The sequence below is a fragment of the Aphelocoma coerulescens genome, chromosome 1 (genome assembly GCF_041296385.1).
Source record: "Aphelocoma coerulescens isolate FSJ_1873_10779 chromosome 1, UR_Acoe_1.0, whole genome shotgun sequence".
NCBI classification, from domain to species: Eukaryota; Metazoa; Chordata; class Aves; order Passeriformes; family Corvidae; genus Aphelocoma; species Aphelocoma coerulescens.
In genome coordinates this window covers 26,600,052-26,622,888 of record NC_091013.1, presented here as the reverse complement: position 1 = coordinate 26,622,888, position 22,837 = coordinate 26,600,052, and the positions used below count along the sequence as shown (strand labels likewise).

General features: G+C 40.3%; 1 protein-coding gene across 2 annotated transcripts in view; it reads left to right on the top strand.

The window, feature by feature from the left end:
- GRTP1 (growth hormone regulated TBC protein 1) overlaps positions 1-22,062 on the top strand; it is a 36,918-nt gene extending 14,856 nt beyond the window's left edge. For both annotated transcript variants that reach the window (XM_069004563.1, XM_069004555.1), the window contains 5 exons: positions 1,355-1,479; positions 3,279-3,375; positions 18,414-18,586; positions 18,702-18,887; positions 21,572-22,062. In XM_069004563.1, coding sequence (XP_068860664.1) covers positions 1,355-1,479; positions 3,279-3,375; positions 18,414-18,586; positions 18,702-18,887; positions 21,572-21,661 — 671 coding nt within the window. In that variant the 3' untranslated portion in view covers positions 21,662-22,062. The remainder of the gene's footprint in view (positions 1-1,354; positions 1,480-3,278; positions 3,376-18,413; positions 18,587-18,701; positions 18,888-21,571) is intronic.
- The last annotated feature ends 775 nt before the right edge of the window (positions 22,063-22,837 follow it).

Genomic DNA, 22,837 nt, shown 5'->3' with positions numbered 1-22,837 from the left:
TTCCTAGAGGCACAACTGATTTCATGCCGCTTGACTTGATACATTTGGCATGTCTTGTGTCTGTCAGTCTAAATACCTGGTTTGCTTTCAATCAAGCCTTTGCAGTCAGACATGGAGGGAGTCCAATCTGCAGGAAAATTTCTTTAGGCCTGCTTGAAATTGGTTTCTGTATACTAATGTCTTGGTTTGAAAGACAGGTGTCTGCCAAGGAAGGCAGGAGTCTCCCTTGAAATGGAAGAGAAAAAAAATTGCAACCCTCTTCCCTCCAAATTATTATAATTTTGAAATTAAGGGGCTTTCAGGCAAAGATATGAGGAACAGGAATAGCAGTTCTTTACTATTATATATCTATATGTGTATAACAGGGCAAACAAACAACAATAACTCTGGCAGTAACAGCAAACAATCCCAAACCCAGTCCCAGCCTTCTCGGCTGCCGGTCCCTTTCCCCTCGGGTGCAGTTCCGCTCGCAGCCGGCAGGGGCGCTGGCGGCTCCCGGTGAGCAGGGCAGGTGCGATGGTTCCCCCGCGGCTGCAGGGGGCGCTCCGGAGCGAGCTCGGGGAGCACGCGGCACCGGTGCCCTGGGATCCCGGGAAGGGATGGGACAAAGAAACTTCACAAAGCCCTGGGCAGCCGATCCCGGTGTCCGGCCGGACCCTTGGGAACAGCAGGCTGGAACGGCAGGGCCGAGCACAAATCCTGGGTGGCAGACGAGATGTATCAAACTCCGGAGCTGCGGTGGGAGCCCCCGGAGGTCTGGGCAGGCAGGGTGAGCAGGGCTACAGAGTAGCGAAGGCTCGAAGCAATGGCGGGGGCAGGGCAGCCACGGCCCCGCTCCCAATGGGGCCGGGAAGGCGGGCTTGGGAATTCTGGGGTTTCTCCGGTAGAAGGAAGGCAGCTGAAAAAGCAGAGTCTCCAGTGCTGACAAATTCCTTCCAGCCTCTCTCTCTGTCCAAACGCGGGAACTAACAGCTCACAAGCCCAGGTGAAAGAGAGTAGCCAGGTGGACTCCTCCTCCTGTGGCCTGGTCTTTCATTTTTCTTAAGCACCCAGTAATTTGTCCCCCTGGCAACATGTATGGGGAAAATTCTTTAAGAGAAAAAGAAAACAGAAGGAGAACTCCTAAAACCCCAACAACTAAAAGGATTATTCTTTCTAGGAAGAGATTATCCTTGAATGCAAGTGCCCTTTTAGCCAAAATTGAGGTAAAGCTGTTTCTTAAGATTAATCCACCAAAACAACAGTTCAGTGAACCATAGTGAAGCTTCAGTTGTACTTCAGAAGACCTGTAAAAGTTTGTTTGGAAAGTGAGAGGGAACGGCTCTTAATTTTGGTCTTTTTCCCTTTTGTCTAGACATGAACAGAACATTTCCAGATAATGTAAAATTCCGCAAAACCGCTGATCCGTGTTTGCAGCATGCACTCTACAATGTATTGGTTGCATATGGGCATCATAATAAAGCAGTAGGATATTGTCAGGTAGGTAATCATTGTTTTGTAAACAATGCTGCATTTCATGAGTGGTAACTGTTCTTGTCCATTTGAATGTGTGTTTTTAGAAGCACACCCACAAACTATTTCTGTTTTTAAACTGGCCCCAGGAGGGGAGGGAAGGGGGGGCTGTATGAATTGCTTCTGGCAAGTTCACATGTCCTTCTGAGTTTCTCAGTGGCTGTTCTCATATGCCAGCTTGATCACTTTGGTTCCATTTGTCAGCTGCAACAGAAGTATTTTATCACACATGGTTGTATTAAGAGTAGTTGCTTTGGAGAGCAAGAGAAAGCAAGCTTGCCTTTCCCTCTTCCTCCCTCCTGCCATCTTCCCCCAAACAGTCCTTGGTATGTAGAAGGCATCATGAGATCTCAATTTCCTTTGTTTTCACTGTCACATTTTCCAAAGTACAGAGAGACCAGCATTAATGTGACATCATGTACTTGGGGGCTGGTAGCATTTATTTAGTGCTATCTCCCAATATAGATAACACAAGTAGGAAGAAAATTTCTTTGAAATTCAACCTGATACTGCTTTGATGGCAGCTCAGGAAAGCTTCTGTTGTCACTGTCAAGTACTGTAAAGTTTCCTGTGGGACACAAAGAAGATAAGTTGATTTCATGACAGTCTGACAGTCAAGAAAAAAAGCAGCCGTCCTTAGCATCTTAAAGAAGCAGGAACTGTCATGTGCAAAATGTGTTTTCAGTTCACTTTTTAAGTCCTCTCCTGTCTCGTCCCCTTCCTCAGCAAGAACATGTGTGCTAACATATAGCTTGTGTTAGTTGAGAAAGTTAGTGCAGTAAGTAGAACTATTCCAAAGTTGAAAGAATATGAACAGTATTTATTTAAATCTGGAGAGGAGAAGACTTAGAGGGACTTAAACCTACACTGAAGTCTCTAAAATAAATTTTTTTTTCTTGTGTATCCCAACCAGTTTTAGTACAGAAATTATTTACTCCCATTCTTCAAAAGATGAGTGATATTTATGATTTTCAGTAATATGTATTTATTAAAATATAATTTTAATGTTTTGATAATAACAGAAGGGGTAGAATTACGAATTATCACTTTTGCCAAGTGTCAGGTTTCTGTATAGAGGTGGTTATACACAAGATAACACAGACACAGCTTCTAAACCATAGTAGCTTCTTCATGTCCAGTTGTTAAAATGTTTTGGTACCTTTACTGTTTAATGGACTAACAAAAGAAGAACACTTAAAAAAACTTTTGTGTGGATTCTTTGCACATCTGGTCTCCTCACAGGATCAGTGCTATTATATGTGTACATGGAGTACTGGAGATATTACGGAAGAAAATGGTTTGTATGCAGCGTTTGGATGAGTTAAGCAGCAAAAACTTTGTAAAAGCTGATGGAACTGCAATGTTTTACTTAGTTTGTTTGGGTCAGACATTCTCCTCCTGCAGCCTCACTGTCTACCTGCAGGTGTGTTGTGTTGGTAGTGCTCATCTAATACAGCTGTGGCTGGGTTCTGATCAAAGCAGCTTTCAGTTGCACTGGGCTTTGGAATTTAAAAAAAAGGAAAATTGAAAGTATAGACTGCTAAGCTTTTTCTTTTAATTTTCCTCTCCTTGATCTTTGTTAATAATTCTTTTTAGCTGTTGTCATGCAGGTTTAGCAGGTTACTCAACCGATGGCCTTCATTACTAGAGTTGATTTAGTACGCACACTTTGTAGAGCTGTAGTAATTTAGCCCTTAATCAAAAGAAGTAAACTAGAAACTCTTAAGATAAGTGTATGCATCTCAAAACCCTTCTTTCTGTTTCAGGGCATGAACTTCATTGCTGGATACCTGATTCTTATAACAAAGAATGAAGAGGAGTCCTTTTGGTTGCTAGATGCTCTTATTGGAAGAATATTGCCTGGTATGTTAAAAACATAGTTTTATTCATATATTGGAGCTTGGCTTTTTTCTTTGCATTCTTCTCCAGTTTCAGAGGCTTTAGATGTTAAAATGGGCTTGCCTGGACTAAAGGTTTTTTAGGTCCTGGAAACACAGGACAAAGACACAGCACACAGGCAAAATTTGTCAATGTTTCGTAGTCAGATTCCATCTTGAGGCAGTGGTTTATATGTATGTTAAAATGCAGTCTTTCTTCTCACTCCCTACTTACACCTGTTATCTAGGTGTCTTCCTCTGTCACTGTGATGCTGGGGAACAGGGCTTGGGAAGGTGTCTGGGATTTGGCACTTCTGGCTGCAGGGATGTCGCACAAAGCACAGATGAAGCAGTGATCGCAGAGCGAAGGTGGGAGATGTGCCCAGTTTGAGCACTGAGCCCAGAGCAGGAATTCCCAGTGGCTTGGCAGGACACAACGTGAGCTTTCTGCAGAGCTTTTTGACAAGGTGGTGGTAGTTCCTGCCGTGTCCCTACTTCTGAGTGAAAACTTCTTGGACACTTTACACATTGTGATTTTGCAACAAAGCAGACAAATGTCAAAATCCGTGTCTGTATGGGAAGTTCTTGTTAAAGCTCAGTTACAATCCACAGTGATCTAGCCAGGCTGGTCAATAGAGTCCAGAGAGATATTCAGCTATTAAACTAGAAGAAATTAAGCTGTAGACAATATCTGCATCTGGTCTGTTCAGTAGCTCTCTGAGTTCCCTTGCCTGGTTCCTTGGGTTTGCAGGAGGTGTTTACTCAATCAGTTTTGCCCTATGTATAAGCTGAACCTCACTGCACATGTGAGGTAGTTTAAAGCCAGAAGCAGACACCAGGCACAGCTATATTTTTTACTCCTGTGAAATGCATTTAGGAATGTTTTTTCCTGGGATTTAATTATAGAAGGAGAATGGTTTCATCATGAATTCCCAGTAGCATTGCACAGGACTAACTACAGATACACCTTTAATTTAGGTGGAAAGTCTAACTGGAAGACCAATAGAAAATGGAGGACTAATTCCTTATGGGCCTACTTTTGCTTTTGCACAGATCTTTATCTCAAATGGTTGGAGGTGGAATTCAGTATTACACTGTCAACTAGGTACTGGTGAATGACATCAAGGTTGATTGATACTTTCATTTTTCCTTCTGTCTGTTCTTGTTTAAGATTAAACAAAAAAATATATATAATTTTTGGTTCCCTATTGAATAGAAAGGAAAGACCTTGAGAAATAAAGAAGAATAGCTGGAAGATTCTTTTCATGCTTTTGAATGCCTGTAAGAAATTATTTCACATGGAATACATCATACAGGAACTTGGATTTTCCTTGTGTGGAAAGGGTGGTTGGACTTTGTTTCCAGACTGAAAGAGTAGAGACAGACAGGGAATATTATGAATTGTTGAATCAGTCTGCAAATATTTGCCATTATGCAGCCTTGAAGTTTACTTTTAAGCTATAAAAATAGTCTAAAGAAATCAACTGTCTGTTGCTTTTGTTCAGCCTTGAGAACTCTAAGCTGTGCAAACAGGTAGGAGACAGGGCTGCTGTCTGCCATGTGACCTGCCAATACCTGGCGTGGGTGGATGTCTGCCTTGACATCACTGTGTCAGGGATAAGGCACTCAGTAGAAGGCAGGTTTATTGTGAAATGCTGTGTGGAAACTCTTGCTGTTAATCCTTCCAATAGTCTTAGACACTTTTATTTGAGGCAAAGGAGGTAGAGTCAGAATTTTGTGTTCGTTGTTTTTGGTAGGGAACTTAATTCACTTTGTCATAAAACCTTCAGTTCTTGTGTATCCTTCTACACTTCACTGATACTTGTGGCAAAAGTTGTCCTTATTTTTCCCTCTTGGTTGTTGTAACAAGATTGTTGTTACTGATTTTAGCCTGGGTCCAACTGGGCAGTATGAATCTTCTATATAGTATAAATATTTGTATTGAATAATACAAGGCTTTATCGACAGAAAACTTGTTGCTGATGCTTTGTCCCCCAAAATTTTAAAAAATATTTTTATCCCTTCTATTCCCACCACTCTTCTAGATCATGTTTGATTTGTAGATTTATAAAACTCAAAGCATGACAGATAAAATAATTGGGGTAATTTCAGTGAAATACTGTGTGTACATATGTGAGAGAAAGAGAATCAGACCATATTCATAAAGGAACTCAAGTAAATAATTTCTACTTTTCTGTTAACCATGCAATGTACAGCACATTTCAGTTTTAAGCCCTACAGTTATTTGTTAGGGAAGCAGAAAAGCACTGTACCTCTCAAGATCTTCTAGATCTTGAATGTTTTCCAGGTCTTCTGAGGGAAGACTAGGAATCAGTTTTGTTGGATGCTAACAGTTGGATTAGCCAACATTTTTCCATTAGTTTGGTTGCTGATGTGCTTTTCTTGATTTGTTTGCATTGTAATCTACATGTTTTTCCCCTACCATGTCATCAAATATGCCTCCAGGTCATGTCCTCATTTTTGAGTGTGTCCTGTCACTGCCAGTTAAATCAGTGGTGCTTTAGGACAATTTAGAAATCCATTCTCTGCCCTCTCCTGTGTCCCTGTGAGTGCTCCCTCCCCTGCCCACACGCATTTAATTACATTAAGCAGCCGCTCCAGTACCATCATGCTGACAGTGCTTTTCTTGGTCAGCAGGTGAACTAAGGCAGCTGCAGATCAATGTCATTGATTGAAAAATGTACAGTGTGACAGATGGGAGCATTCTGGGGAAGTGACAGAAAATGGGACTCCATCAGTAAAGGTTTTCAGGCTGAGTTGTTCTGTTACATCCAAATGGAGATAGCACAGCTGGAGGAGAGAGCCAGTAAATTAGGATTTGGTTGATTGATAGGAGGAGTTCTGTGCATGCCTTTTATTTGGCTGAACATAGCACTGCTGAGTACATCTGGGGGAGGCTTCTGCTGAGGGCAAGCCCATGCATTTCTGCCCGTTGTGTCTGTCAGCTGCTCAGCCAGGGATTTGGAGGGATTATCATTTAAACACAGCAGGGGGGAAGAGAATTATTTGTTTAACTGAAGTTTTGGGTGTTATCAAGTGTTTTTTTATTCCTAGGCTCATTCAAACAGATGACTGGAGCAGACAGCATTGCCCACAAGAAGCAGTATAGGTTCAATTCAAACTCAAAGTGGATGTGACTGCAGTGTGTACTTAGCATAGCTCCGATGTTTCTGTTCTTTTCCTCACTCTGATCCTTGTTAAGAAGTTTTGGGGATTTTTTTGTTCTGCTAAGGAAATAGTTGGGCGATTACTTTAGAAAGCATTGGGTAGGTAGGACCTTTTGACTGTCATACCTCGGTATGTAAGTTAAGGTGTATATTTGTCATATTTTACATATTTGTGATTAAGTTGTGAGTTTATGAGAAGAAAAATTCAACAATTTGGTCTGACTTAAGCATGACAGTTATGCTTATATATAGGAGAATAATCCCCCTCCTGCCTTCAGTGGTTCTCAGTCTGGAAGCAATCGTGTATATCAAGCTATACTCTAATTAGTCTACTGGACTACTATACTGGAGTTACCCTTACTGAAAACTAGTTGTAGAGTACTTCTCCTGTGGTTAAGAGAGTTCTCATGAGTTCTGCACTGCCCCGTTCATGGCCAATTTTACATCTTTTTATTCTAGCGTCAATGCCGACTTTTGGGGGTGAGAAAAGTCTCCCTCTCTTTTGTGCTCACTTTTCATGCATTTGTAGGATGCAGTCAATTAATTTTGGAGGTTTTTTGTATGGCTATGCTGCTTCAGTCAAACTCTTCTCTTGCATGAAACTTTTCTCTGTTCCTGTTTTAGCCTAGTAATTATTCTGTGTGTTTGTTCCAGTTCAAACTGATTTTTCAATTTTTTTTTTTTTTAAAGCTGATCACAGTGGCACGCTTTTATTTTCCACTGGAGAATCAGCTAGTGCCTTGTGCAGTGGCTCTTTTCACAGTGGAAAGTGTTTTGCTTAAGAGAGAAAAACTGTAGGCTTTCCCTTGCCTTTTTTCCTTGGTGCTCTGGTTTTGATTTGTTATCTCCATCATAATGCATGTGCTGTTCCTCCTCTCTCATTGTCAACAGATTTTTTTTTCCCACAGCATTTAGGAATTCATAACACCTTTTTGCTGAACTTTACTTGCACATTCTTGTTCTTGTTATTTTAAATGTCATCATGTCTCTTACTCCAGTCTCTACACTGTTACTTTGTTGTGCCTTGTGTACTGACGTGGGTCAGTATCTCTTAATTTAGGATTGTCAACAATAGCAGCTTTTTCTTTCTCTCCAATGTTCTTAATAAAAATCTTACATGAGGTGTAGCATTCTTCAAGAATCAGTCTAACAATCTTCCTTCAGTCTCGTTACTTTTTAGCAGCTTCTTAAAAATTTTTTTTACCAATGCGTACTGCCTCTTTGTTTATAAAAAATTAAAAGAGCAGAGTTTCAAATGATGAAATAGTCACCAAAGCAGGAGATTGCACTGAAGTAACTGGCATTAGCTGCAAGGACACAAGGTGCAAAGCAAGGTGCCATGGTGTGTAACATAGTGACTGCTGGTTAAGGCAAGTGCCTGCATGCTGAGATAACAGATATCTCCCATGTTTGTTCAGCTCTCTCTGGCTTGCAGTTGTATCAGCCAGAGACTTGCAGGTTGCACAAGAAGTTAGGCACAGTAAGAGACATGAATATTTGAACTGAATGGCATCATCGCTACCTCTCAAACTCTTGTATATCCTTCTCTTTTGAGTGACTTGTGTTGTAACATTCTTTCAAGTCCCATCATACAGACAGACTTCTAGCTTTGAAGGGAAGGACCACTTGGGAAATGCAGAAGGCTGTACTAAGCTGTAAAGTATTGCTATTTAGACTGTTTGCTTTTGATTGCAGTTAAGTCTGTATTTATTTCATTATTGTGGCTGAATTTATTTAAGTACCCTAATTGGGTATTGCCGGGGAACCTCTGAATGCAGAACTGGCTTGGCAGCTGCATCTTTTCAGACCTGCATCTCCAAAGGGAGTGGAACTGTTTCACAGGAAGCATTTTATTTACTCTGCAGGTAAAAAACACTGCTAGACCTAAACCGAGATGAATTTGTAGCCTAAGATGGGGACTGTTGTGATGAAAAGTGTTTCCTTTCAGAGAGAAGACTTGAGCACCTCAGGCATGTGCTTTTGGTGTGGAAAGCTCCTCTCAAGGCTGTGTGACATGCATGACACCATGTTTGCAAGTAGTTTTTGATAACTGAGCTTTTTTTATAGCACCATCAACCCAGAAAATTTCAGCAGATTGATCAGTTCTGGGCTGCTGCTTCTTCTTCCTCTGGCAGCATTCACCTGCAGGTCTGTGAGTTGGCAGAATTCTCACTCATCCATGGAGTTCGTCTGTGATTGCATTTGATGCTGTAGTGGTGTGCACCTCTGGACTACAGCAGCATATCTGCTACTCGGACACAGGAGTGTTTTGCTGGTCAGCTGAACAATTAAGAGTTCTGAAATAGGGACTCCATCATGTTATACTGTTAACCCCCAGCCACAATTAAAGCATTAATCTTTGAGCATTAGAGATCAGTTGAATTTACCTATGAATTAAGCATGCAGTGTCCTGTTAAGCTGAAGGTGGAATGAAGGAGTCATGTGCCTGTATTTAGAAACTATGATAAGCCTGAAATCTTCATTACTTATAAATCTGAACTGCTAGGGGATTTGTGAGACTTGAGCAAGCAGGAAATGAGTAAATGTTGGGGGTTTTTCTATAAAATTATACAGATATTTATACATTTGAAATAATTTATTTACTTTCTGTATCATATCTCCTTCCCCCACAGTCACAAACCTCATCAATAAAAGAAGAATCTTGCTATTTAGTAGGTGTGTTTTAGTTGGCTGGGTAGAGCTCTTACACTTTTGTCTGAAACAGAAGCTTGCTGTATGTGACAAGAATATACATGCTGTCAGCCATACTTTTGTGAGGAAACATGCTGAGTTTCAGCCATGCAGCAAAAGCACCCATAGCGTTTAAAAGGGCTGAAGAATGTTGTGTTCCTTAACATGATTGTATTTACACTGGAAGCAGGACCTGTTCCACCAAGAAAAAGTCAAGAATGCCTCCTTTGTTCTGACAAGCAAGCCTTTTATTGATACAATTTGATTTGTTGAACTTGAAGTATCTTCAGTAGGCCATCCATGGTACTGCTCTGTGTGGGACTGCAGCCTTTGTCTTTCTGTGCAGACAGTGCTATTTGCCTGTTTATCTCCCCAGTTAATCAAAGTTTCATCCCTTTCAAAAGCCATCAGCAAAATAACTTGTCAAATGAAATCTTAATTCAGCTAGGGCTGATAAAAAGCAGAATTCCCTGGCTGCATGCAAAGGAGGAAGGTAGGTAGAGTGGCATAAACACAGAACTGTGGGTTCAAGGCTTACTTAGTTTGTGCTTTGTATTTTATTGGGATAGCCATGTTGGAGGGATGTTCTTTTTTTTTTTTTGTGATGGTAATGGGGTTTTTTTGTTGTTGCTGGGGTTTTGTTTGTTTGGGGTGTTTTTTTTTTACTTTTAGCTAATGGCTTGTGTTGTGAAAGCACTAATGTGCACATGTGGTATAGAAACTATACTTTGGACAGAGCCATCTCCATGCTAAAGGGACTGTGCTGTTCTGCCTGCGGCATTAACACAGCAAAGGCACAGCAGCTTTTTGGTTTTTTGTTACTTTCTGATGGTCAGCCAGGGCCCTGTATGTTCAGTTACAATTTTAATAAAGGAACCTTCCTGAATATGTCTCTTTGACAGTTAGAAGCGTAACATATCAGCTGACAAATGTATGATGGGTTATACATGCTCAAAGCAAATCCCAGTATAGAGTTTTGTATTTTAACTTGTAAATCCCCATAAAATGTACTAATATGCTTGACGTTATGTGTATGAAATACCAAGACTCATAAAACTGGAAGTGTAACTGGATTTTCCATACAAAAAGCCAGGTGAGGAAATAGTAGTAATTCCTCCCATTGTGGCCTTTCAGTACTTAAAGAGAGCTTTAAAAAAAGATAGAGAGCAGCTTCTTGCACGAGCAGATTGTGATAGAACAAGGGGGAATGGTTTTAAACTAAAATAGGGGACACTTAGATGAGATGTCAGGAGGAAATTCATTACTCAGAGGATAGTGAGGCAGTGGAACAGGCTGCCCAGAGAAGTTGTGGGTGCCACGTCCCTGCAAGTGTTTGAGGCCAGGTCAAGATATCCGAGAGGTCCCAGACTTGGTTTGAAAGAGTGACCCTGCCACCACTGCTAGTAGTGTATTCAAACTGTAAATCAGTCTTATTAAAAACACTTGCTATATTTTTTAATTGGAATTTGCCTTGTCCTAATTTGCAAGTATTACTTCTTTTTAAGACTTTCTGCTACTACATTGAAAAGCCCACAATGCCTAGTGTGTTTTCTCTGTGTGGTTAACTTTGCTTTTCATTTTTCTTGCATAAATGCTACAAATAAAGAGCTTCCTTACAAAACTCAATTTTTCTAAGTAGCATTCATGACTTCTTCTTTCATTCCTTTCCAGTTCTTCAACTTCCTGCCTGAATTGTAAATATCAGAGCTGGGTGCAGTTTTCTAACCTCAGTTTTGCTAATGTCATAATCAGAGATGATACAGTCTCTTTTCAGTAGCAAATATATCCAAGGATTGCTTTGGCTTTTTTCTGAGCTAAGATGTGCTTACTCTGGATTTATTGTATTTGCAACTTAAGATACTGCAAAATTGAGGTTTTTTTTCAAAAGTTCAATTCTATTGTGATGGAGTTTTTTAAAAATATGTCATAGTAGAAAGAAGCACTGACAGCACGCTTTGATACTGTTTCAAAATATAGTGTAATGCAAATGCAGCAGAGGTGGCAATATAAAGAATGTGTTGGTGTAAGGAGATGTGCTTTGGGAGTAAATGAATTCCATGTACAGTGGTAACTTTTGTCTACCTAAATATACACGACATGAGTGTTTAGTTTGAGAGAGATGCTTGAAAAATGCAACCTTGGTTGAATTTCATGTGTTCATCTTCAGAAGACCTGGAGTACTTTACTAAGCTGTCAGTTTATGGCTAGTGGAGAAGTCTTGTTCCTCTTACAGTTTCAAAAACTGTTGCTTCAAGAATAAAATTAATTCTCTAGTTAGTTTCTTCAAGCTTGAAATAATTCTATTCAGAGCGAAGTGTTGGATTGGTTTCCTTTTTCCAGTGCCAGACTAGAACCATATGTGTTGGTTCAGCTCTGTTTTAAGGTGCCTGCTTCTGTCTCAGTCTCAAGTAATGTCCTCAATGGTCCCTATGGTGTGACTGTAGCATTCTTGTGTCGAGCTGATGAAAATATAACACTGGGGTTCTTCTTAAGCATGGCAGAGTATCACTGCTGTGTTTTGTGCTGAAGTGTTCAGAATAATCTTGTCAGTATGGTCAACTGATAAAATACCTATTCTTCCTAATCCTGTGGAGGAGTTAAAAAACACAGACCCAAGAATCCTTATTCAGCTGAAGTCATCAGTCATTCAGACTCACTATAGAGCTGTAAGTTGTTTGTTTTTAAAAGAAAAGTTTGTTTCCTCAACAAGCAGGATAAGCAGTTGCAGTTTTCAATGCTTGTTCATGAATTTCCTCTTGGTTTGAGGAAATTGGTGATAAAAGTCTGTCAAAGTGTTTTGTGAGTTAAAAACCTTGGCTCCTGGGGCCATCGTCAGCTCCATAAGCTGCAGACTTCTCCAAAGCATGCAACTCTTTAGACAGGCACAATTCATAGGGTGCAATGACTGGAGTCAGGCCAGGCTGTTTGGAAACAGCTGAGTGGGGAATATGCTCTGTGTGTTGGTGTCCGTCAGCTCAGTGATACTGTGAGAAAACCACTGTCCACAGAAGGAGCCATTCCAATGGTACTGGATACGAAGAGGGAAGAGAGGAGAACTGGCCAACAGTATTTGCCTCAGCTATATCTAAGCTATATGAGAGTGTTTTGGTAGCTACAACTTTAAGCTGGACTAGTTTTAAATTATGCAAATGTCTCTACTGAGCAGCACATAACAGAGCTGGTGTGTAAATAAATAATTAACATAGCCAGTTTCATTCTCTGTAACTAGAATGTCTGAAAGTTGCATTTGTTTTTCCAACATGCTATTAACTTCAGTTTCTCTAAGGGGTTACACATGAAGTTTTTGTTTCTTTGTATTTCATCTCTGCCTTCTGTAATGTCTGGAAGGATGGCGTCTTTGCCTGCCTTTCCATTGTCTTTCTAATTAACAAGCATCCTTCTTCAGTTTCCAAATGGCAGGTAGCTACTGCATCTGCTCAGAATCCCACTGTGCTCTGTGAAATGCAGATGGGAAACCAAAGGGCTCTTTCAGCTCCCTAGGATCTATTTTCCAAGTTTGGGACCAGAAGCAAAAGATGAATACAGGTAGATGGCATTATGTAGAAACAAACACTGCCTTTTTGTGCTTGCCGGAAAGGTGTTAATAGTAAGTAATTTCTCAAGATATATTACTCTAGATTTTGTGTAATCTCAATATCAACCAATAAGGTTCCATAAAATGCTTGCATTCCCATTTTTTTAAGGTAGTTCTGCCATCCAAAATAAAATTGGTTTCCTTATGTTTTCTTAAAAGCTAATGTTGAATTATGAATGATACAGCTAATGCTGGCTGTGGTGTGAGTTCAGTACCCCAGGACAGAAACTCTGTCAGTTTAGTTTGAAGGAAGAGATAAAATACAGCTTGAGCCTGCTTAGGGTTGCTTGTTTGTTAGATTTTTTTTTTTTTCCTGTTCCCTGGAAAATTAGGAACTTGTGTTTTAAAAATAATGTAGTTAAGAGTTTTTAGCTTGCCATTTAACCACATATCTGCAGGATAGCACTCTGGCCAGGACACCTGCAGGGGTCACTCTGGCCTGATATTGCAAAAATAATTGGCAGTACTCTTGAGTTTCCTCCTTTTCCTGTTGTGGCTTTCTGATTTCTTCCCAAATTTAGGCTGTTCAGCTTTTAATGTAAGGCTCATGATGTAGATATGTAGAAGACACAAAAGCTGGTATGTTTTAAATGTTTCTTTTTTTCCCCTACAAATGCACGTGATGGCATCTGTTTTGGTTTTGACTTGAAATGTAGAACTGAGTGCTTTTCATGAAATTCTGTTCATGGATACCTCTGATTTTTCCTGCCAGTCCTTAGGCCTGCTCTATTTCCCTCCTGGATTCCAGTGAGGTCTGGTAGCAAATGGTATCTCCAGCAAGGAGACATTCTTGAATGTTGCTTGTTGGTATAAAAATGAACTATTTCTGCTACTATGGGAGGAGAGAGAACATTATTATTATCACACACACACACCCACCCCTAGTTCTCATGGACATTATAAACATATTCTTGTGAATAAAATATTTTGCATTGCTTAGACTGTGAGAAAAGTTAAACCACCCAGTTTTTAACTTTTCATCTGGTTTGGATCTCCCAGACAAATTGTTCTGTCCCAGGCTGGGCTATGTAGGCTCTTGAAATAATAGTCAGAAATGCTGAAAGGTAAGCAGCAGAGCTGAGGTCTTGTTTTGAGCATCTTTGTAACACTTAGAAATTTTGTTCTGCTAGGAATGTGTGTATTTAACGTGACATATGCACAACAGACTGGAAGGATTTTTTTTTTTTTTTAACTTCTGTAGCTCTGACTCGTAGAGGTAATTTAAGGCTGTAAGAGTATTGCTTCTTAAACTTATTTTTGGAACCTCTTAATCTATTTGTAACAGAGAACAAGGTCATACAGTCCCTACAAGCTTTATCCTTACTTCCTACAAATCTTATTACTGTTCTGGAGCACAAGCAGCCAGTTACATTTTAGTCCTGGACATTCTGGTAAGATTCAGAGGCCCTAACTGTTGTGATAGGGAGACAATGATAGGGAGTGTTAGGAATGCATCTTTGCCAGAACAGGTTTCCAGCTTAGTGAGTGCATGCCACAGGCAGTGCAGTGTTAGTAACAAAAAGCCTTTTGAACAAGGGAAAAAGTGCCTTCGTGTGGTCACCTGTGTTGTACAGTAGCAATAAAGTACCTGGCAGCTGGTGAAGCTGGCTTTTCCTGTTTGCTGCTTGACTTCAAGAGGAAGACACTGATGATCCCAGCAGAGCCACAGGGTTACACTGCTGTTCAGGGTCAGGACTTTGATGAGGAAGGGGCACTTGGCAGGATGAATTCCATGTGGGATGCTGCCCACGTTGCCCTCTGTTATGCTCTCGGGCAATCCTAAGCTTAGCAAGGCATCCAAAATCCATAGGCAGTTACTTGGAACAACAGAGTAGGCAAAGCAGGTCCACATAGGCAAGCAACAGAGGGGAGAGCTGGGAGGAAAGTACAGAAAGCCTAGGATCAGTTTCCAAAAGCACTTAAAAATGCCAAGTTGCATGTTGAGGAACTTGATTTTCATCTAGATATTTTTCTGGAATTTAGTAATAATTAATAATACAATAATAATTTATAATAAAATATTTCATTTGTTGCCTTCCAGAAAATGTGATTAAAAATAATGTAGTTTCTGATCACCTAAAAATTATCACTTCCATTTGACCATTTGAAGGATAAAAGGAAACAACCTGGCTGTGTGTTTTTTTTCAGGGGAATGATATTTTGTGAGAGGACACTCCCATAAACCACCTAGATCAACAGATACGCAATATAATTGGCCTACCTTTTTTTTTTTTTAATTAGTAAGTGGCAGATTGGGAGCAGTTACTGACTCAGGTCTGTTCTGGGTCATCAGCTGCTCAGTATTTTGCCAGATTATTGAGAGGGGGAAAAATAATTAAGATGCTAATTAAATGTGGATCACGCAAATATAGAAATTTCAAATAATTTGTAAGATATAAGATGTGGAAGGGACATGAAGCTAATGTGTTTCAATGGTAGATGAGTAAGAATAATTGACTGCGCTGTATTTAATTAAAAACAGCTTTGTGGTATGGGGGAGAGGTAGGCTTGTGTAGACTTGGTTATAAAAAGGATATTTTGACTTCTGGGCAGAGCAGCCAATTACAAAATACTAGGAAAGTAGGGCGCACAGTGAAGCATTTGCAGCAAGGGAGAGCTGCAGGATTTTTGCTGAGGGCACATTTCCCAGGCTTAATGACTGGGAATCTCTGGTAAATAAGAAGGGAATAGAAGGGCCATGTAAGTTAAATGTTACTAAGCACTTAGGCACTGAACCAAGTTACAAAATCATTTTCCCTAGTGAAACCAGATGTGGACTGTGAAAGGTGTTCCTTGTAAGTGATCTGTGGGTAAGTTTTGCACAAATATGAGGTCCTCCAGGAATGTTTCTGAAGGATTTGGAAATGTGGCTTTCCTAATTTGAAGAGCTGATTTTATATACATACATTTATGTATAAAAGTATATATACAGGAAAAATAAATAGAAAATGATAATTACATATTAATTATGTGTAATAATTATAATTAATACCCACATGAACTATAATGTATAATAATTACATGTAAAAATGTCTTGAGTGCAGATTCTTTTAACCTAACTTCTGTTGTGAACTGGCACCTAATATCCTGAAAACCCCTGCTACTCAGTTATTGGCATTTGCATAAATCGTTAATCACTTCTCCCACTTGTCCTGCAGCAGCGCTGGGCTGAACATTGCCGTGCTGTGTACCAGGGCACATGGGAGCTGCTCCTGCTCCGAGGAACAGCAGGGGGCTGCCCCAGATAGGAAAAAAGGAACTATTCATCTTTCTGTCCAGCAGTACAGTCTTAACAGACTTGAATGAAATTTTAATTTACACCAGAGCTTCCTGGCTGCTTCAGTAATTTGTGGAGTGACGTATCCACGTTGCTTGTCTGTTAACTTTTTGCTTGCCAGCTCTCAAAGAGCTGGGTAGGTGTCCAGTTGTGTTCTTGAGATCCTGACATTTACTTTGCTGTACAGATTAAAAATAGCAGCTGCTGTTGGTTTCAGCATATCAGATTATTGCAGCAGAGCAAGTGGGCTGCTGTCCTTCCTCCTGAGGACATTTGGCGGTGGTAACTTGAAGTTTTCAGTACTCACATGTTTCAGGAGCACAAAAGAAAAGGAAAAGGTTTGTGGATGTGTGAGGGGAGGAGGAAGGATAGGAAAGAGAAAAGGCTTGTTCTGTTACTTGCTATTTGAGATGTGATTAGATGTCACTTGCATTAAAGCAGCATTTTTAAAAAGATCTACTCAGCTAATTAATGTTACTGTTACCTGCATTCCAGTTCAAAAATGAGAACACCACCAATACAACATACGCAGAAAGAGAGGTTTTTGTGTTGGCTCTGAGGTTATGGTGTATTTTCAGTACACTTTTTCATGGGATTACTTGTGTTTTAGCTGTTTGAGCTTTCCCTACAAGCAATTGAAAGGCAGATGGTTAAAGAAATACATAGAGTGGCAGTGACTCTTAGGTCTGTAGAGGAGTTTTATGTATCACTCTTCAGTGGGAACAAAGAAAAAGATCCCATACAGAAAGCTAGATTCCTAAAGATTGAATGTGATGTAGTACCATTAAAAACTCCTGCAGATGTTCTAGAGTTTGGATAGGACAAATATAGAGCAAATAGCTCATGGGTGGGAAGTCTGTTCAGGAAAACCACTGGCACGGGAAAGTGGAATATTAAACTGCTCTTGTGAAATTACAGAAATTAAAGTGGTTATACATGTACTGCATAGTTCGGACATATTTTTAAACTTACCTGTAGCACTGGGAGGTTTTATTAGAATTACTGCAGGCAAATAGACTTTGCTCTTATTCCTTCACCTTTATATGAAGTGTGTGTCTGGGGACCTTGGCAGAAACCAGTTAAGAGAGAGAAAAACCTGAACTGCAGCTTTCCAGAATCAGTGAAGGAAAGAAAGGCATAGAAAGGTGTTTGTGTTACCACTGGTTTCTTTCCATAAACAAGGTTAATTACATAGGTCTTGTCAGCAAAGCACTCATGAACCATCAAAGGTTGCTTCCCATGATGGAGCAGCCAAGTCCAGCTTAAATGTTTCTGTCAATATATAAACCCAAAATACGAATTTCTTAAACATCTGTGTAATTGTCTTCCCTTACTGGGGCATTTGAATACTAATGAATTGAAACAACATATTTTTCTTCCCTTAAATATACCCAAAACTACTCGTTTATAGAGCTGAGATGCTCGTTATTCAGCCTGCACCTCGGTAATGAAAATGCTTATTACCCTGACAAACAGGCTGTGGACTGACGCCCAGAGGGCGCTCTGTGGTTCTTAACTGTGAATTTACCAGTTTACTGCAGTGACCACACGTGCAGGAGATGTAGGTCTTATTTCAATCCCTTTCTTGCAGGTAAATTAAGTGGAAAGACGTGTTGCCTGAGGGATGTGTCATTCACTTCCTTTCAGAATTATTCTATGAAAAGTGGGATTTTCTTGGCTCAGAGAAAGGAGAGAAAAACTCCTACCTTAATAGCTAGGTCACACCTTAGGAGATGGGGAGAATCTGGCCTCCAGCACCCCTGCACAGCTGACACTCTGGGGAATTTGCATTTCCAGTTCGACTGGACATGGTCTAAGGGCTGCAGGTTATTGTGGTGGTTTGAGTTTTTGTTACCTGTCTGGGTGTTGTGTGGACTGGGAGTTGTGCAGCCCCCACACCCAGGAAGGAGGTGGTAGTTATATTGAACTGTTTAAATATTAGTTACACTTTCATAGTTTAGGCTAGCAGTTAAAAACCACCTAGACTATCCTTCCTTGGGAAGGAAGAATGAATTGCCAAAAAACATCAGAGAGAAAGAAGATACTTAGTAGGCATGAATGAAATGTTTGTGCAGAGGGATCAGCCTTGGCTGAAAGAGCAGCACTGTATGACCACAGTGCAGAGATCTTCGTGCTGTGGGTGGGTTAACTTACTTCACCTTGAGATTCAGGCTCACCGTGCCTTTACACATTCAGCTGCAGAGGACATTCTCTTCAATTTCATGAAAAGATCATGTCCACAGATTCCTAAGTTTTGATTTCTTCTCTCCAAGATTATTACAGTCCTGCAATGTTGGGCCTGAAAACTGATCAGGAAGTCCTTGGTGAACTTGTGAAAATGAAAGTTCCAGCTGTGGCAGAGCTGATGGAAAGACATGGAGTCATGTGGACCCTAGTGGTGTCACGCTGGTTTATATGCCTGTTCATTGACATTCTTCCAGTGGAGGTAATTGGTAACATAAAGTTCTCTTACTACACCCATAATTATTTCATTTGTACTGCTTTAGTAATAATTGCTTACTGGAAATCAAGGTTAATCTGAATTCTCTCCTTTCCTGCAGACTGTGCTCCGAATATGGGATTGTTTATTCTACGAAGGGTCAAAGATCATCTTCCGCGTGGCCTTAACACTGATTAAGCAAAACCAAGCTTTTATTTTGGAAGCCACGAATTTTCCTGACATCTGTGATAAATTTAAGCAGATCACCAAAGGATCATTTGTAACAGAGTGTCACAGCTTCATGCAGGTAAATTCTCTGCAGCTTTTAGTCATTCCAAATTAAAACCAAGACTGACTTAGAAATGTTTTTCACTGAGCAAAAGATGGATACAGTTAAGAGAAATGTAGCTGTTAGGATTGTTTTTTAAAATTAGAAACTCCAACCTTTCTAAGAAATATATTAATATATTGAATAATTTATATTTATTATTATAAATTAAATAATATGTTTAATAATTATTATCTAATTCCATATATAGCAATCCATCTGCATTATCTGTCATACAGGGAAGAAAATTCTTTTTGCCCTTTTTACCAGTTAAGGCAGGAAGTCTGATGAGAAAATAATTTTAGTGCATTTTTCCAAAGAACTATGGATATTGATCCTGTGCTTTTTTTTCAGATTAATTGTAATACAGTATTGTAGAATAAGCACAAAGTGAACTTCAAGCTTGCACTGATAAATGACTAGTGCCAGAACACACAGCATTCTGTTTAGAACAAGACAAGTAGCAGCAGGTTCTCATTTCCAGACAAAAACCCATGAAGTTGAGTGTCCAAGTGCTATGACAATATGCAATCTAAGAATTATTCTTGTAAATTATTAATACAGTGGGTGCCACATCAGTATAAAACATGTGACTCAGGGCTTATCTTGGAAGATGGAAACATAAAAGGTGGTAACTACAAAACAAGTAACAGGAGCACATCTGTCATAAATCACCTGGCCAACTCCACTATCATTGTTGGCTCAGGGTGCACAAAACCATGTCCTGGACAGTGACATTTTCCCCCCAAAGAGTTTCATGTTCATGGCAGATCTCTCTGCATAGGTCAGTCACAGTAAGATGTCATTTATACTGACTTTTGGTTTTGCTCATATAGAAGAAAAATTAGCTTAACTTACTATTACAGCTGGTGCTGGGATCAGGTAGCTCTGACCCAGGAAGAGGTGACCGGTCCGGAGAGATGGTCCCGAAAGGAATCGCCTTCCCAAGGCCCGGTGTCTCCCCTCAGCTGCTGGCAGAGGGGCCCTTGCAGAGGCTGTCAGCTCTTTAGTGATTGTCAGCTCGTGATTCCAGCTCAGCTCTGCAGGGCACCCCCAGGCCAAGCCAGAGCAGAGAGAGACGAGAGGCTCGTGTGGCTGGTTCCACACGGAAGGAGCTTTATTGTTGGTCCGTACTCCGGCGAAGGGGAAAGCCAGGGACGAGAGCTCTGTCTCACAGGGGCAGAGGCCTTAGCTTTTATAGGGATACAGGGGATTGGTGCCAGGGGGTAAGGGCCAGTGGGTTACAAAGGATCTGCATAGGGTCTCCTAAAGGATTGTGGGTCTCTCTTTTCTCGCCATGCCCAAAGAAGTGGTTGCCTTTCCAGGGAGTCCTGCTGGGAGATTGCTTAATCTCCTTATCTCAGCAGACACCCCTCCAGGGCAGTGGCTGGGCATACCCTACAACTTACTGACACTTTTAAGTCTTTTAATTAAAGGAGTAAGAGAAAAATCACAGGTACAGCTTTAATTTAGAAGGGAGGTGTTCGAGGGGTCCATTCCATAAACAGTTTAGAGTAGGAATTTTATTAAATGTTAACTGCCTTAAGAACACCTATTCAGAGGCTGATGCTAACACTTGTCCTTGAAGGACTTCTCTCCCCCGTCTTTAATTGTGTTAAATTTTACACCAGCTATTTTTAGAAAATCAACCACCTTTTTCTTGCAGTTACCCTGAGAATTTTAACTTATTTACTGTAGTAATGGGGCTTTGAAGGCAGTTAGATAAACAATTAAGGTTAGGTTCTTCTGTAACTTTGAAACATGTGCCTTTGTGTTTGGATTTATTTGTTGGGTTGGGTTTTTTTCAACAGTACAGGTATTAGTACCAGTAGAGGTGATGACACGTATCTTTATGCCTCCTCCCCCAGAAGAGAACCTTAGTGTTTAAGTTGAAGGCTTCTTCACCAGAAAGCTGTTCTGAACTGGTTCAATTACAATCTCATCTCTAGAGCTGTTAAATGACAGCTCCAGAGAACTGAGGTACCCACACACCTTAACTATAGATCAAAGTGCATAAACTTGTAGCTTGCTTCACAGTTTTGTTCACTCAGAAGGTCTAGGTGAATTAGTGGAAACAAATGTATTGTTCTTGAACAACAAGTGGAAACAAAAGAAAAAAAGTAATTGAAAATGTGTGATGGCATTCAGAACGCATCAAGTTCTTACATTCATTACTTCCCTGGAAAGCCTGGTAGAAAAGAGGAGTAAAGGTAGTGTAGTGAGGGATTAAAACTGATTTTTTGCAGTAAGAAGACAGTGGTTTCTTTGTGTGTTCCAGAGCCTGAACCACTGCTGCTAGCACCACACAAAAAGTACACTAGTGCTTTGTCACATTACCCAGGACAGTTTAATATGTTCCAAATATGCCACTTTCCTCCACCTGCCATCTACAATAATCTCAACTGGACACATATTTGGAAGAGATTTTCTATTGCTGCTTTTGTGTAACTTACTGCACTTGTTACGAACTGCAGGTTTACTGCATGTTTACAGCACAGTACATGATGATGTTACCCTGTTACAGGAAGGCCAAAAAGCAGTGAGCAATGTCACAGTATGGACATCAAAGCAGGGATTTCACACATCAGAAACTTTAGTGAGAACTCTAGCATGCTGTCCCAAGGCCAGCATTTTAACTAAGAATTTTCTTCTTTTGCCCTCAGAAAATATTCACAGATCCTGGAAGCTTATCCATGGCAACAATCAACAAACTCCGAGAGACTTGTAGGGAGAAGTTGCTTTCTCAGGGATAACTTGCCAGATATAACCAGGTGGTCAGATACTACAGTAATTGACACATTCCTCTATTTGCACTGATTAAAACACACTTTAAGCTTTCCATGAATTAATTGACACTTGACCAATTTTTCCTGCCTTTCAAGTAAGTGTGTTAACACTTTGTACTGTATGTCAGATTTGATAACTGGAACTGGTGGTTCTGTTATTGTTTGTTGGTGGTGTGTTGTTTTTATTTTTAAGGATTAAGGTATTTTCAGACTAGAATGTGATCAATGTCAGGACCTTCCTTTTAAAAAAATAGTCCCAGGGAATTTTGTAATATTAAAAGAAAACTGATGTATAAAATTATGTATTACTTTAATAACTGTGACACTATTACCGTTTGTACAAAATAAATTAATTTAATTTGTCAGAACCTGTTTCTTGATGTAGAGAGTAAAATATGTCATCTGAGTCCTGACTGCCAGTCATTGGCTAGAATACAAGCATCTTTTTCCTCACTGCTCTCAAGGAACTCAAATACAGCACAGTGTGGGGCAAGAGAGCAGTCGCGGTGATCTTCACTAGCAGTTGATCTATGCAGTGTGAGATAGAGCAGCTGTAGTACAATTGCACACACCTGTGTCCCTAAAAATTTGAGGAGAAACACTTGTAAAGACATCCATGAACAGACTTCTTTGACGGGGAAGATACTGTGTAGTTCTAAAGTTTGTATTGGCACTGGGCCACTTCTAGCCCTGCTGGGGCCAGGAGTCTGGGAACTGCTTTCTTGTCCGTACAGAGCCCTCTCGTGGCCAAATCCTCTCCTTCCAGCTGGCGAAAGGAGGAAAGACAACTGGAGGGAGATCAGCACTTTGTGGAGGTTTATGGTCCCTGTGCAAGTTACTCCTGTGGAAAGCCTCACCTTTTAGCAGCACAACCCTTTTCAAACTTTACTCCAAGCTCTCTTTGTTCCTTCTGAAGCATGGCTTCCCCCTACCCTGCAAACTGGGATTTTTTCATTCCTCAGTAGGGGGGGAAGAAAAAAAAATAAACTTTTTCAGAAGAAGTAGATGAGTGCTCTTCTAGACAACTAGAGACTGCTACTCAACAGTGATTGAGCTATCCTATCCTTTTCCCTCAAGTACTGAATTACAAGAACAGTAGCAGTACCATACTCGTAATACGTCAAGCAGGTATTAAGAAACACT